General features: G+C 37.2%; 1 protein-coding gene across 6 annotated transcripts in view; it reads left to right on the forward strand.

Moving 5' to 3' along the window:
• Nucleotides 1–14,699, forward strand: part of slit2 (slit homolog 2) — a 72,469-nt gene extending 57,770 nt beyond the window's left edge. For 5 of the 6 annotated variants that reach the window (XM_082165542.1, XM_082165546.1, XM_082165543.1 and 2 more), the window contains 12 exons: nucleotides 1,060–1,223; nucleotides 1,610–1,734; nucleotides 2,067–2,164; nucleotides 3,379–3,518; nucleotides 4,067–4,160; nucleotides 6,657–6,794; nucleotides 6,911–7,151; nucleotides 7,268–7,398; nucleotides 10,568–10,722; nucleotides 10,849–11,137; nucleotides 11,322–11,530; nucleotides 13,084–14,699. In XM_082165542.1, coding sequence (XP_082021668.1) covers nucleotides 1,060–1,223; nucleotides 1,610–1,734; nucleotides 2,067–2,164; nucleotides 3,379–3,518; nucleotides 4,067–4,160; nucleotides 6,657–6,794; nucleotides 6,911–7,151; nucleotides 7,268–7,398; nucleotides 10,568–10,722; nucleotides 10,849–11,137; nucleotides 11,322–11,530; nucleotides 13,084–13,328 — 2,029 coding nt within the window. In that variant the 3' untranslated portion in view covers nucleotides 13,329–14,699. Of the gene's footprint in view, nucleotides 1–1,059; nucleotides 1,224–1,609; nucleotides 1,735–2,066; nucleotides 2,165–3,378; nucleotides 3,519–4,066; nucleotides 4,161–6,656; nucleotides 6,795–6,910; nucleotides 7,152–7,267; nucleotides 7,399–10,567; nucleotides 10,723–10,848; nucleotides 11,138–11,321; nucleotides 11,531–12,781; nucleotides 12,823–13,083 lie in introns of all 6 variants that reach the window. The other variant, XM_082165547.1, reaches the window with a different exon arrangement.
• Nucleotides 14,700–16,230: the final 1,531 nt, after the last annotated feature.

Raw genomic sequence — 16,230 nt, forward strand, 5'->3', positions numbered from 1 at the left:
CAGCCGAGTAGAACAAATCTACACATTACCTTACACAGGGCACTGTCAAGCAGCCAATATCATAATATTGTTATATGGTTATATCAAAATACTTTTTATTAAAACCAAATCGCATGAAAGTCACATCAAGTGTGTGCTTTTTTTTATTTTTTTGCTTTTTTTTTTACATTGCTTCAAAAATAGCAATTGTAATAATATATCTACAAGCATATTTAGCATATTATGTCAAATGTTTAACCTTGCTGTGAGGCCTCTAAAAACAGCTTGATCACTCAGAGACCATTTTGTGTGTCATGAAATAACCAAAAGTAGAGATGTTCAGGTGCATGTGGTGTAAACTCCATAATTATTCTATTAATTTCCACACGTTTGACACATTAAGGGCCAGATTTACTAAACAGGGCAAATTAGTGCGCAAACACAATTCTAAAATAGCGCCGATGGCAGTGGAAAGTTCTGCGTGTGATCTACTGACGACACGCAAATTAAAGAACACAAGATGCAGCCGGATCATTTCCATAAAGACCAACTACCAAGAGCAGTGCAAATTAGTGTCTGGTTTAAGACATGCTTTGTAAATAATGTAAATCACCTTGTGATTCATTTAAATACTCTCCTCCCATATATTTTGTGTCTGAAAGGGAAACTCCCACAAATGCATATGCAATAAGGTCAGCCGCAAAAATAACGCCTTTTCTGTCCTACTTTTTCGCTGCTTGTCTAGTAAATCCTGACTGTAGTTTTTTAACGCCAAAAGCTGTTAGTAAATCTGGCCCTTAGGCTTATGAATGTGATAGGTGGGCATTATCGTAATTACAGCCAATCAGAGCAGCATGAAGGAACTACCCGCCATCAAACTCATGCTCTATTAAAACTTGATGATCTGAAGAGCGACAGCTCCCTATGAAACTTTATCCACTAATGTCACTGTTGTAAGGTGTTGCTTTAGAAAAATTAGTGAATAAACGCTATTTCATTTCATGTTTGATGTCGGATTATTTTATCATACAAATTTTTTGGAGAAGGTTTGTAATATATTCTTGTGTGTGTTTCCTGCAGGGCTCTGGGAGCAAACCCTCTGTATTGTGATTGTCACATGCAGTGGCTCTCTGACTGGGTAAAGAGCGGCTACAAGGAGCCTGGAATCGCACGCTGTACCGGTCCTGGAGAGATGACTGACAAACTACTGCTGACTACACCCTCTAAGAAATTCACATGCACAGGTAAACCCACCCGTGCACTTCGGAGACACTCATCCTGTCACGGAGAGGGCATTAGTACTAACTCTAGTTTAAATGCTCATATGTTAATATTGTAAGTAATGTGATTTGATTGGTACATTTTTAGAGGTGCTGGGGACTTGTGGTTTTCCGGTGCCAGGTAAGGAAGCCAATCAGAGCCCAGTGTGAGCTCTTAAACCCCGGCCCCCTCTATCTGCCACCCAAACCTTTCCTCGGGTTTAAAGTGACCTTTGACCTGTTTTAGTTTTGTGACACTTTACCTGCTCAATCCTATCTGTGTTTGTTATGTCTGTGGTTGTATATTTGTTATATATTTGTTTGTTTATAACATCCTGTGTAATTTCTTTTTCTCTCTGTATTTTACATAGGTCCAGTGGATGTGAACATTTTGGCTAAATGTAACCCTTGTTTATCCAATCCATGCAAGAATGATGGAACCTGCAGTAACCATCCCGTTGATTTTTACCGATGCACCTGTCCTTATGGTTTTAAGGTACATACTCACTTAAACTTAAACACAAACAAGAATATCTCATTAGTGGTCTTGCCTAGGTATTAAACTTACTTCGTACACACAACTGTCTTTGTGCTACAATGGTACAAGACGAGATTTTGTGGTTTGTTTAAGAAATTACATTTCTAAGACAGCAGACCTTTCACCTGGCAGGCATAAAATTGCAACAAAAAAAAAAGAAATATATATATATATATGATAACCTTACATTGAAGGAGGGCTTGGAGTCATATAGGGAGAAAAATATCATTGAGAGTTTACATAACATTTGCATAACGTTTGTATGTAATGCAACATGCATGTTCATATAGGGTCAAGACTGTGAGGAACCAATTCATGCGTGCATCAGTAACCCCTGTCAGAATGGAGGCACCTGTCATCTAAAGGATGGAGAGGAAAACACTCACTGGTGAGACCGACCTTCATGATCATCATCACGAAAATGCTGAACTGTTTGAAATTACAACTGATATGTGTATGAGGCCAGTAAAGAGATTCTTTATTGTATTCGGGCCCTGTTGAATGTGGCTTTCATTTGGTACATTGAGTAAATGATCAGATGCGTGCGTGCGCGTGTGTGTGTGTGTCCCTGCTGCTCCGGTAATGAATATACTTTATGGACAGAGTGTGTCTAATCTGTCTTAATCAGACTGAAGTGTCTGAAACTGATCTGAGCTCACTCATGCACTTAATCATCCAATCAAGGGCCTTTCTGTGGTCACACACTGCAGAGACGTGTGTGTGTGTGTGTGTGTGTGTGTGTGTGTGTGGTGAGCTCAGGTTCAGCTGTAGTCATACACTGATCAATGCTAATAAATCCTTTGTATTGGTGAATAAGAAGAGTTTCATTTGAGAACTTCTGCTTTACATTTTGATTAGCTAATGTAATGTAATACACCCACAGACACACACGCACGCCGCTTAAAATACTTTCTTCTATCCCAGTTTAATGAGACAACCATAAGTAAGCCATTCATAGGTCAATTTCCCAAAGAGCGAAAACACTGCTGCTCTGTAGTGCTTTCAAATATTCAGTCAACTTTGGGTTCAAACAATGGCATGAATTTGGAACCTGATAATGTACTGTATATGAATAACAGTTAAATGTATTCTCCTCAGTGCAAAGCATCATAAATCATAAATGTAAGATTTAACCTGTTTCATTAGTGGTTTTCGCCAAGACAAGGATCACTATTTCTTATCTGAATTCAAACCAGCTTAATTGAATGAGGCACTGTATAGTGTTTATAGTGTGAGCTTAAATATGAAACTCATCCTGTTTGTGCTTTGGACATTAATGATACCTTAAATTGTGCATCTTTGTTGAAGAGAGATTATTTAATGATAATTTCTAAGCACCCATTCTTACAATTTTGGGAAGAAATAGTTGGAGGAATTTTTTTTTTTTGAAGGAGGGACCCAAACCATGCAGTATGTAGGAACCACAATATATAGAACAATGGACTATAAGAGAAATTATGGACTATAAGAGAAATTTAGTAGTACAGAAACAAACAATTATAGACAATTATAGAATATCAGTACTGTTCATAGAGTTTGAGAGAATTAAACGTTTCAAAAGGATTAAAAAGTCTTACGCAGTTGTTATGTGTGTATGTTCAGGTGTGTGTGTCCAGATGGATTTGAGGGCGACGAATGTGAGATAAACATCGATGACTGTGAAGATAATGACTGTGAGAATAACTCCACGTGTGTGGATGGTATCAACAACTACACCTGTCACTGCTCACCTGAATACACAGGTAACTTACACACATACACACACACACACACACACAGTCACACGCAAAATGCTCGGTGTTCTCTGTGCTTTATGTGTTTAACGGTCTGATGCTAACATGCAAATGTGCTGCTTGAGCTAACATGCTAACATGTCAAACACGTCCTCTGTATTTCTTTGTTTTCCTGTCTTTCTCTCGCTACTTGTTTCTCTTTTTCTACTAGCTGCTAATAATAATGAGGTGGAGAAAGGTTAGTTTACTCTCTTTCACTTCATCCTCCCATTGTCTGTCTCTTTCCTTTGCTGTTTCTGGCTAGTGCGTCCTCTGTGCTTGCTGAAGTGTGAAATGCACACACACATTTTTTCCTTGCTGGTACACTGTCAATTGAGGTGTATTGTATCGTTGTTCTTCAGAGTATTGGTATTTTGTCATCTTCTACACTGAGACTACAAACACACTCCTACTGGTTTAATGGGATGCAACATGTTTTCTTACAGTAAACACTACTATGATAACTCATACTCTTCCCACTCTTTCTGACTGTTCATAATGAGTATGTGTATGTGCAGGGGAGCTGTGTGAAGATAAGCTGGATTTCTGCGCTTCAGAGCTGAACCTGTGTCAGCACGACTCAAAATGTATTCTGACCGCCAAGGGCTTCATGTAAGTCACTAAATTCCCCAATATCTGTGTTATAGACTCAGCCTCAAACAATAAATCCACATTCTTGATCATTTGAAACATACTGACAAAAACAGATTCACAGGTTATTATCAGTCCATTTGAAAAAAAAACGTGTTTAAAATATACTTGAATTTATCACTAGGTTTGGCAAAACATGATACGTTTATAGCATCAAATCTTTTAAAGCACTTCTGAGTTTTGAATTTCATTTTCAAGGCCCTTAATAGCAAATAAACTATCCACAAGCAGAAAGGTGTATTCCACTTAGTTTTTTAAATATGTGTAAAATATTTACATAAACATATATATATATATATATATATATATATATATATACACACTACTTGTGAAAATTTTGGAATAATAACGATTTTTAAAATGTTTTTGAAAGAAGTCTCTTATGCTAAACCAGGCTGCATTTATTTGATAAACAATACAGTAAAAACAGTAATATTCTGAAATATTATAACAATTTAACAGTTTTTTCCTATTTGAATATATTTTAAAATATAATATAACTGTGATTGCAAACCTGAATTTTCAGCATCATTACTCCAGTCTTCAGTGTCACATGATCCTTCAGAAAGCATTCCAATATGCTGATTTGCTGCTCAATATACATTTATTATTATTATCAACGTTGAACACGTTTGAATGCAGTGTATCACAGCTTCCACAGAAATATAAAGAAGCACAACTATTTTCAACATTGATAATAATAAGAAATGTTTTTGAGCAACACAGGAATAAATCATATTTTAAAATATATACAAATTAAAACCAGTTATTTTAAATTGTAATAATATTTCACAATATTACTGTTTTACTATATTTTTGATCAAATAAATGGTTGAGAAAAAGAGACTTACAATAAAAAACAATAATACAACTTTTTGCTGACCACAAACTTTTGAATGCTGGTCTATTTTTATAATATACTGACCAATCATATCATGACAACGTCTCTGCATACTCTTCTGACTCCAGTGCATTAGTGCTGTTCAGACGTTTAAATCCTTGCCTATAAAAACTGCCCTTCTGCAGTCACTTAAGCCTGTTGGATCCAAAACCTTTTTGGATTCAGTTTCATCACTCTCTCTCCTCCAGACGCCCCCTTCTCTCATCTCATATTTTATTTTATCCCTCTCTCCACCAGACCAAAACAATCGCCATGTTAGAAAACATCAGGTGTGTGTTTCCTTCTCTGCTGATATGTGTGTGAGCAGCAGACCACATAAGTTCATTTGTGTGTTTTTATGCCCATTGGTGCAGATGTTAACACAACACTAGAGCTGTGTGGAATGCAGCTGGAGTCTCTGAGGTTCTGCTCTATGTTTGTGCTCTGATATTCAATTACAGCTCTCCTGTTGGGTTTACTATAAAAAATGAGTTGGAGGGGGGTGTTTTAAATATGATATGATGCGATACGAGGGGATGATGAATGTGTTTATGTAGCGCTTTAGGGTGTGTGTAAATTCATTCAAAAGAACTTCAATTTCAGTGGGTTAAGTAACTAAAACTTTCGTAATTAGAGAAGTCTAATCTCACAACACAATAGATTTCACTGTTCATATACTGTATGTATATTATTTGACAAAAAAGAAGCATGATTCCAACCGCACCACTGAACATACAACAGATGTTGGCATGTTCAGGTTTAATTTTAGACCCCAAACCTAGTTGGATGGACCTTAAATTACTAAAAGTGTTTTTTTAAACATAGCTTCTGCACTTTGACTTACTTTCAATTAAAGTAAGTTTTGTGGCTTTTAGTCCACGGCTATTTGCTTTGAGGCATCTATAAGCTAGCAAAGGGGGTTTCAAACGTTTCTATGCTAAAGACCCTCATTTATTTATTTTAGTCTCTGGGAAATGCACATTTGACAGGAAAGCACTGAGCTTGGGTTGGGATGCAGATGCAAATTTACTCTCATTAAGGGATAGGGCAAAATGTTAATATTCTGACAGTGCGACTGAGTTAGGATTCTAATCTTATTAAAATTTGCCATGGAAACCACAGGTAAAACCCTTCATGGCTACTCACTACTATAGTAAAAAGTAACTACTGTATTTGTGGTTTCTATAAAACTATGGCTTAACAGCGCTGATTCAGTAAGAAGTGTTTGAATTCGCCTTAGAATTGATGATGAATTCAGTCAAGAATTCTGTTATCAACCACAAATGTCTCAGTGATTTAAACTAGTTTAAAGCCTGATGAAACAGCGCTGACATTCTCAACAGCATTAACATGGAGAACAGGAGAAACACTTTGCCACAGAAGGCAATCCACTTTAGAAGGCAATGCACAAATCACCATGGATTTGCCTTAGTAACAACACTTGTAACATGGTATTTTGGCATAACTATAGTATATTTATATTGAAGATGACTCTGCAGCCCTGAAATGATTGGAGTTAAAGATGAAGATGTGAGTTTTAAATGTTAAATGTGACACACGTGTGTGTGTTTGTGTAGGTGCGAGTGTACTCCAGGTTACACCGGGGAGCACTGTGAGGTGGATTTTGATGATTGTGAAGATAATAAGTGTAAAAACGGGGCTCAGTGTATTGACGCTGTGAATGGCTACACGTGTGTGTGCCCAGAAGGATACAGGTGAGCATGAATACACAAACACACTAGATCAACAGAGATCACCATGTGGAATACGTGTCTCACTGTGTGTGTGTGTGTGTGTGTGTGTGTGTGTGTGTGTGTGTGTGCGCGCGCAGTGGGCTGTTCTGCGAGTTCTCTCCTCCAATGGTCCTGCCGAGAACAAGTCCGTGTGACCACTATGACTGTGCCAACGGTGCACAGTGTGTTGTCAAGGACACAGATCCTGTGTGTCAGTGTCTCCATGGTTACGAGGGCGTGCACTGTGAGAGGCTGGTCAGCGTCAACTTCATCAACAGAGAATCGTTCCTGCAGATCCCCTCCAACCTCATTACAGAACAGGCCAATATATCACTACAGGTACATGTCATAAAAAAGATCATTCTGCTTGTGTTTTTGAGTGTGAGTGAGAGATTGTTAATTCTTCATCAAAAATGCATATGCACACACTCATGTGGTCTGTATGCGTGTATTAGATCGCCACAGATGAGGATAATGGGGTGTTGCTGTATAAAGGAGATAATGAACACATCGCTGTGGAGCTCTACAGAGGCAGACTGAGAGTCAGTTATGATTCTGGATCATATCCTCCATCTGCCATCTACAGGTACACACACAATTTAGATACTGTAGGCATTTTACAACAGCTCATTCACTCAGAATTTAGAGTTGGAACTATATATTTTACAATATGCTAAATAAAGACCAGGACAATCATCTATCAATACATCTCATTATATTTACTCCAGACTCCATATACCATTCAGAAGTTTGGGATCAGTCATTTTTATTTTATTTAGCAAGGATGCATTACATTTAAAAAAAGGTGATAGACATTTATAGCCTGGGAAAACCCAGACAACTTCCGGCAAATTTAGATTTGCTCTGCAAGTAGTCTGGCAAAGAGCCCATTCAAGCCAATTTCTAATCCGTCAAAATCGCGGCACCAATCAGAAACGTTGAGGTGGGCTTTACACGATGACAATTGCTCTGATTGGTTTTACTGTAGGTCTATCCAATTGCGCAGGCCAGGTGCAGCTACTTTTAAATGCATTATTATATTAAAATTGCAAACACATGAGGACAGTCTCCATGAAAGACTCACTGGCAGATGAACGTGCTACTACATTTCTCTCCGAAACGGTAGGAAATTAAATTAGATTTAATAGAGGATTTTAACTGTGACAAGATGATTGACAGGGCAGTTTACGTGACAGGATGAACGCGACAGATCCGTCCGATAAAGATGACAAAGTAATATCTCCCAAAGCTTGCCTACTTTTTTGCTACACATTCAAAAGTAAATACCTTTTCTTCACAAAAAGAGTACATACTTTTATGGCGTAGTGTAACTTAGGCGAATTGGGACGCAGCATATGGCTTTACACATGACGATCGCTCTGATTGGTTGTAGGTCTATCCAATTGCGCCCAGAGGCATTTGAGCGACGTCCGTTGGTGACGCCCCTTTGGAAATGAGTTATTAATGAAGCTTTGCCAGACCATAACTCAGTTACTACTGAGAATGGTCTGGTTTCAACCAGGCTAAGACATTTATAATGTTACATAATATTTCTATTTCAATAGTTTTCTATTTCTTTCCATTCACCAATGACTTCTAAAACAAATGTATCACAGTTTCTACAAAAATATTAAGCAGCACAATTATTTTCACCATTGATAATAATAAGAAATGTTTCTGTGCACCAAATCAACCTATTAGATTGATTTCTGAAGGATCATGTGACACGTTTTCTCTCTCTCGCTCTCTCGCTCTCTCTCTCTCTCTCTCTCTCTCTCTCTCTCTCTCTCTCTCTCTCGCTCTCGCTCTCTCTCTCTCTCTCTCTCTCTCTCTCAAAATCTCTCTCTATAAAATTCAGGGTTGCATTTTAGCCTATAGTAATGTGCATATTTCCATATTATTGTATTTACATACAGTTATGATGGTTTCGTTTCAAAGTCATTAAAATAATCATTATTTTCGGAATGATATACAAATACATTAGAATTAAATGTTACTGTATATATTTTAATGTGGGAGCAATAATAACATTTTAAAGTCACCATAAAATCGAAATTGACCTTTTTTTTTCTTCAAAATCAAGTCTCGGTCTGGATTTGTTCTTGTTTAAGAAGCTGTTTCAAGGATATATGTCACAAATCACAATAAGAAGGAAAAGAATATCGCAACTGCCGTTTTATACTCAACTTTAGCTTTGGTTTAATGTGTTTGGTTTGAGTTATTTACATTTTTAACTGAAATTAGACTGAGATCAAAAAGTAGTTGGCAAAGGGTCACAGACTCCTTTTGAAGATCTCTGGTAGAAGCAAAACCTTAAAAGCTTGTTTTTTTCTCAACAGTAATGAGGAAAAATCTTTCTTCTGAAGAATTTAGTTTTTTATGAAGTCTAATCAATTTAAAGGGGTCATCAACTGTTTTTTTATTTTTTATTATTATTTTTTTAATGTTCTTTGAGGTCCACTTATAATGTTATCAAGATTTTTACATCAAAAAAGATTTAGAAGTAATAGGCTACTTTCTATCCTGTTTTTGACCCTCTCTTTCGAACACTTTGTTTTGATGGGTGTGACGCATTCAAAACAGTTTTGCATATTAAAGTAATTTTCAACATCCCCACCAAATTTACACATGTGAATTCGTTTTGAAAAATTTCGATTTTGAAAAATATCTGGTTACATTTATGCGTGTTACATATGCTTTATAAGTCTTGGTTGTGGCAAATATATTTAAATACATGGAGTTACAACAGTTAGAATTGACAAAGGATGATTTACGGTGTTTCATGTAAACAAAATTATGAATGAATGTACCATTGTTTGTCGCACTTTCATTCTTATATGCTATTCATTGTTCATTCTTCATTCATTCATTCATTCACCGAAGCTTTTATTTAGGATTACAGCGATTGGCTTAGATCAAAACAAAAACAAAAGCAGAAGCATCATTCTCTAAATGGCGAAGCAAAGGAAAGAACAGCAAATCACAACATTTCACAGGTTGACTGCGGCGCTACAGTATAAATACTGTATCAAATATCAAACGATCTGTATCAGACAAAGATACATGTGACACATGGTAAAAACACTGTTACTCAGACTTGTGTGTTGCGACATTACTGTCAGATCCAATATAGGCGGCACTGCATCATCTTTTATTTTCAGTCTTTCTGAAAAGCCTGCACCGAATGGTTTTGTTTAAAAACAAATCCACAGTAAAACGAAGTGAACAAATGAACAGTCTTACTGACGCGATCTGACTGGAACTTCGTTCAAAATAAAGTTCATCCACACTTAATGTTAGGATCACAAGGAAGGCAATGCAAAGACAGTTTTTTCCCCCATCTTGGCACTTCAAAGAGTCTTGTTATCCTCAGAGGCTATCCTCAGAGAGTATTTACTACATGGCGTGTGTGAATCGGTGGGCGGGGCTAAAGAGGCAATGATGTAGAAGTAGGCGTTGATCTTCTGCAGAGGAGGTCTTTCGTCGCACTATGACGTAATAATGTGACAAAATTTTTGTAGCTTGGTTTCAATAAGAGCTGTTTTTGGAATAACAAGGTTATTTGGAGGTTCTGAAACTGGAGGTTCTGAAACAGAATGTGCTGAAATTGTTTATAGTATAATGATCTCTTATATGGGAAAAGATCAAAGAAATTTTGATTTCTCAATTCATGACCCCTTTTAAATGATTGACCCCGATTTAATATATTATTATTTTGAAATTACCCTCACTGTTCACTTCTGCTCTCTCCCTAGTGTTGAGACGATAAATGATGGCAGTTTTCATGTAGTGGAGCTGGTGGCAAAGGATCAGTCTCTGTCACTGTCCATTGATGGAGGAAGCCCCAAATCCATCAACACTGCCAACAGTCCCAGCCCAGCTCCCAGCCCTGCTCCGCTTTACCTTGGGGGTATGTACAACACAGCGGCCACTTTGAAACTTGGTTAGGTCTGCTTCTAACTCTGGATCTTCCCAGAATTAGTTCACAGCAATTCTCAATTCTCAAAAATCAAATAATAAGCTCCTCTTTTCTCAGGAATTCCTCAGCAGTCTGGATTAGCCTCATTGCGTCAGAGCTCCGGGAGGAACGGCTCCAGTTTCCACGGCTGTATCCGAAACCTCTACATTAATGACCAGCTCCAGGACCTCACTCAGTTCCTGCTGCAGGAGGGGGTGGTGCCCGGCTGCCAGCCCTGCCAGCGGAGTGTGTGCGCTCACGGGCAGTGCCATGCCACCGGACAATCCTCCTTCAACTGTGAGTGTGAGGCCGGATGGACTGGCCCTCTGTGTGACCAGCAGATCAACAACCCATGTGACGGAAACAAGTAAGAGACCGAAAAACACACACACACACACACACACACACACACACACACACACACACACACACACACACACACACACACACACACACACACACACACACACACACACACACACACACACAGGTTTCATTATAGTAGAGTGGACATCAAATTTTTTGTCATTTTGTGTGTGTGTCTGTCTCAGGTGTATCCACGGTTCCTGTTTGCCCATAAACTCGTACTCGTACAGCTGTCGCTGTCATCCAGGCTTTGCAGGTGTATTGTGTGATGAAGAGGAGCAGTTGAGTCCCTGTCAGTACATAGCATGTAAACACGGGCGCTGTCGCGTGTCTGGGCTGGGGAAAGCCTACTGCGAGTGCAACAGCGGCTACACGGGGCAAAGCTGTGATAGAGGTACGGCGGTGTGGGTTCAACCTTTCAATGAAACCTGATCTCATGAGAAAAATGTGACATTGCATACAGTAGGTTTTTGAAAAATATTGCCGTGGCTACAAGAAATTGCAGTTTCCAAGTGAAATGTCCACTAAGTAACACTGAAAGTGATTTCATTTTCTCCAATACAGCCGAGGCGTTAATAAGGTGAAAACATTTTTAAATAATGTTTTATCAACTTTTAAATTAAGCAACAGGAAAGTATTTTCCCTAAACCTTACCTAGGGATGCACACTGTATCAGTAGTCCTACCATATCTGTTATCGGACATTTGTGCTGTTTTTAAATGTATCGGTATTGGTCGATATTTGATCTTTAATTGTGCTCATGCTCATTTCCTTTTTTATTTTTGTAATTTTAAAATTACCTTTGCTGTCATCTATTGCTCACTTTACATTCATCTTTAAAATCATTAATCTAATAACGTTGATAGAAGTAAACTTTTGAAAATCTCAATATTTGAATTTTTCATACTGTACATGTACATTATAATGGCTAAAATCACTACTACCATTATAGTTTTTTGTGTTTTATTTATTTATTTATTTTTAAAGATTATTAATCTTAATATTGGCCCTTTACATTGGCCCTTTATTATACAGTATAGTAGGCTGAAAATATTATATTATAAACTGATAATAATTTAATAGGCTATATTATAGACTTGGTGGACGTATTAGTGTTGGCCAGTATAGTAATATAATAAAATTTAATTTTAATTTGAGACTATAGCATTTTTTAAAATAATTTATGGCACTTACAGTGCATTTAAGCTACTCATGCAATTTATGGTACAAATGTGACATTTTCCATACAACTTGTGCTCTGTATTCTAAATATTCTAATAACCTTCTCCTCTATTCTTTATTTTTCTCAATAGGAAACAAAAGTCGTAGCATTTTATCACCACTAGTTGTCATGTCACCTGGAAACTGTAAAAATGTGTACCTGTGGTCCCTTATTTCACGTTTAAATCAGCGTATGCATGGTCTCATTTTTACCATGAAGACAGGTACTCACCTGTACTGGAACTTGTGCTTGCATGTTTCAAAAAAGTCTTTAATGCTTCCACAGTATGTTGTTAAGTTTTGCTTTTCATTAAACCTCTGTTCAGTTTGCTGTGGAAATGCTAACCCTGTGAGGAGCTAATCCTACGCTATTATTGTTGTTGTTTTACTAACGTTCGTTTTTAAACTTCCTGTAACCTTCAAGCTGCTACTGAAAGCGGTGTGGACCCCACTCAGGTCCGCCAGGTGAGGGATGCATGTTAGTGTTCATCTTCAATTTCTTCCTTTCTTGAGTCACTAATAAACCTCAAGCTTTGAGACACCCATATTTCCTGCAGTCCCTACAACCATCGTCTCTCCTCTTCCTTTTTCTGCTTTCACACTTTGTATTTTCTTAGGAGTTACCTTTCAATTTCTCAGTAAAAATTTCATGAAAAACATCACGATTGATATTCTATATATGCAATATAGTGCTCAATCTTTTTCTCTCTCTCTCTGTCTCTGTAGAGATGGCGTGTCGGGGGGAACGGGTCCGAGATCACTATCAGACGCAGCAGGGCTACGCAGCGTGCCAAAGCACAGAGAAGGTCTCCCGTTTAGAGTGTCGGGGCAGCTGTGGGGACGGGACCTCCTGCTGCGCCCCTCTCCGCAGCAAACGCAGGAAATACACCTTCCAATGCACAGACGGATCCTCTTTTGTACAGGAGGTGGAAAAGGTCGTCAAGTGTGGCTGCACAAAATGTCCATCCTAAAAACGAAAAAGAAGAAATACATCCTCACACCCCTCCCCCCTTGTTTGAAGTCCCCTGTTTTACCTTTTTTTGTCAGTGTTGGACTAATGTTTTTTCCTTCAAAGGAGATAATGGATTACTGTAAGATAAAGAACAAACCTATTTTTTATTATGAAGTGGAGAAAAAAAAGACAAAAAATAGATTTTAGAGGGTTTTTTATTTTATTTGCCATCATTTTAGGTACTGTGACATTTCTGATTATATTTGTTTTTTTGTTTGGAAAAAAATCACCTCAGACCAGAATGGAAAGCAAACACACCCTGACGACACGTTTCACTTTTTTGTGTCTTTCTTTGTGCCATTCTTTTACACGGTTTTCTGGACTGCCGTAACTCATTTCACCTGGACTTTGTGAAGGTGAGATAAAGTATCACTATGGAGACTGCAGGGGGATTCGCTGAGAGAGGAGGTCACTCCTCCTACTTCCTTACAGTTTACCACACACACACACACACACACACACTATCATAGCTGCTTCTATACACACACACACACCTTACCCCACGAAGTGTACACAGATGATCTCTTCCAGCATGCGCACGCACGCACACACACACACACACACACACACACATACACACACACACACACACGCACACACACATACACACACACACGCTCTCTTCTGCCACATTATAAACCATGTGTATTTATTGTATCAAAAATACCGTCACATTACTTATACTCGGTATAGCCCTTTGCTTCCCTGGAGTTACAGTTGGAATTTCTTAATATATATTAATTTATATTCCTCTTACCAATTTAAATCACTCATAGCTTACTGAGTAGAATAACTAACGTTGTGTCTCCTTCATTTGGTTGGTTTGACCAATGGGACTGTTGTATTTACCATAAAAAAAGAGAGAAAAAAAAAAAAAAACCTAGTGGTGTTATAAATCTTCAAATGTGAAGTGAAAACATTGTATATTTTTGTCGAATCTCCTAAAAATTTGTATGGTGACACAGACGTGCTTTATATTAGAGTTTAAATGTATAGTTAAAATCTCCCCATGTATTCAGTATAGAGCACATGCCATAGTTCAAAAAAATAACAGTAGCGTCCATAGCCGTCAATAAACCTCTTTTTAAAATATCCTCCTTGCGAATCCTTTTTAATGATACAGATAGAAAGAAAAACTGTGACTTTTTCTAAATGATACTACTTTGTTACCACTCTGTTTCCCCCATGTTAACATGTTGCTGCTAAATTGGTATTGTAGACTTTGGATGATGATGATGATGATGCTGATGTTTATTGTAGAGGACGTTGCTCATTCATTGAGCAAATTGTTTTACTGATCAATGAATAAAGATGTCCCCTCCCTCTTCAAGCTTGTTCCTCTGTGTGTAACGCTTATGTAGCCACACATCCACAACACTTACATCAGGGCTATTCAATCTGGCTCTTTAATATCTATTTAAATGTATAAAATAAATGTTTGCGCCACACTTGATGATGCACAGGCCATTGTAGTAGTGATTTTCAGCACATCATTTAAAAAATAATAATAAATAAATTAAAAAGAATTAAAAAATCTCAATGTTGCCAGCAGGTGGCGATATAGTTCACTCATTACTGCGTTTTTCTTGCAGCCGGTGTTATTTGGCACACCATGTGTGTATTGATCATTCATGGAAATCTTCCACCAAAGCATCTTGGATATATTGCTCAAATTGTCTCTAAAACACAACATATGAAAGATGAATCTTACTAATCTGAAAAAAGAAGGCATGATAATAATGTTCTGTTAATTCTAATTAGCTTTTGATAGTTAGGCTATTAATTGCGCTATTAGTTAAGCTAGGCTATATCTAAATCCTTCTTACAGAAATGCAAAAAAAGGTTGATGCTTTACATTTATTATACCACAATATAGTTTGCAAACATCAAAATAATTGAAATAATTCAAATGTGACAGTCTCCAAAAACAATTCTAATCAAAACAGCTTGAGTGGAATAAACTCTGTGACGCAATGTATTTATTTTTTTCACAGACAGCTACAACAAATCATATAGTCAGAAAGTGTGTAGTGAAGGCAATAACATTAAGGGCACTGTCAAAGGTCTGCATTTTTAAGGCTATGAAGGTTTTTTTATTTTTTGATATCACTTCAAGTATGAGACTTCAAATGTCAAAACTCACAACAACCAATGATTATATATATATATATATATATATATATATATATATATATATATATATATATATATATATATATTATTTTTTTACACTTTCGAATTGCTTGGAATACAACACAATAAGGCCATTTGTTCATTGAACCATTATATGAGCACTGAACTGAGACGGACGATGACATCACTGTTTTCTCCAGAGCGGCTGTATAAATGAAATAAATTAACTTTTTTGCAACAAAAAATAAATCATCACTGAACTTACTTAAGCTGGACTATGGAGCTATTTTCTTCTAGATCTGCTGAACAGCAGAAACAAACGTTGTTGCATTATTTTACTGTAATCACTGTGAAGCTGCTTTAAAAAAAAAGAAAGAAAAAAAAGAAACCCTGCTTTGAAACGATCTGTATTGTAAAAAGCACCATATAAATAAAGGTGACTTGACTAATCATTTCATTACAGTGATCTAACTATCAACTGACACAGTATAACTGCTCAAAGTAATAGTTGCATTACTCTTTATGAATAGTTTTATGAAAACTGACAAACAATAGTTCAGTTTCAGTATAACGAGATACATCGACACCAATTAGGCTACCGTGAAACATGAAACAATTAATTTGATGTAATATTCATCATTCTTTTTCAGACACTATTCAAGAGGCGCTTTGGGTTCTAAGACAACTGTACAGAGCATAACAGAATGGAACAGAACAGCCAGCAACTC

The sequence above is a fragment of the Leuciscus leuciscus genome (genome assembly GCF_965113295.1).
Source record: "Leuciscus leuciscus genome assembly, chromosome: 3".
NCBI lineage: Eukaryota > Metazoa > Chordata > Actinopteri > Cypriniformes > Leuciscidae > Leuciscus > Leuciscus leuciscus.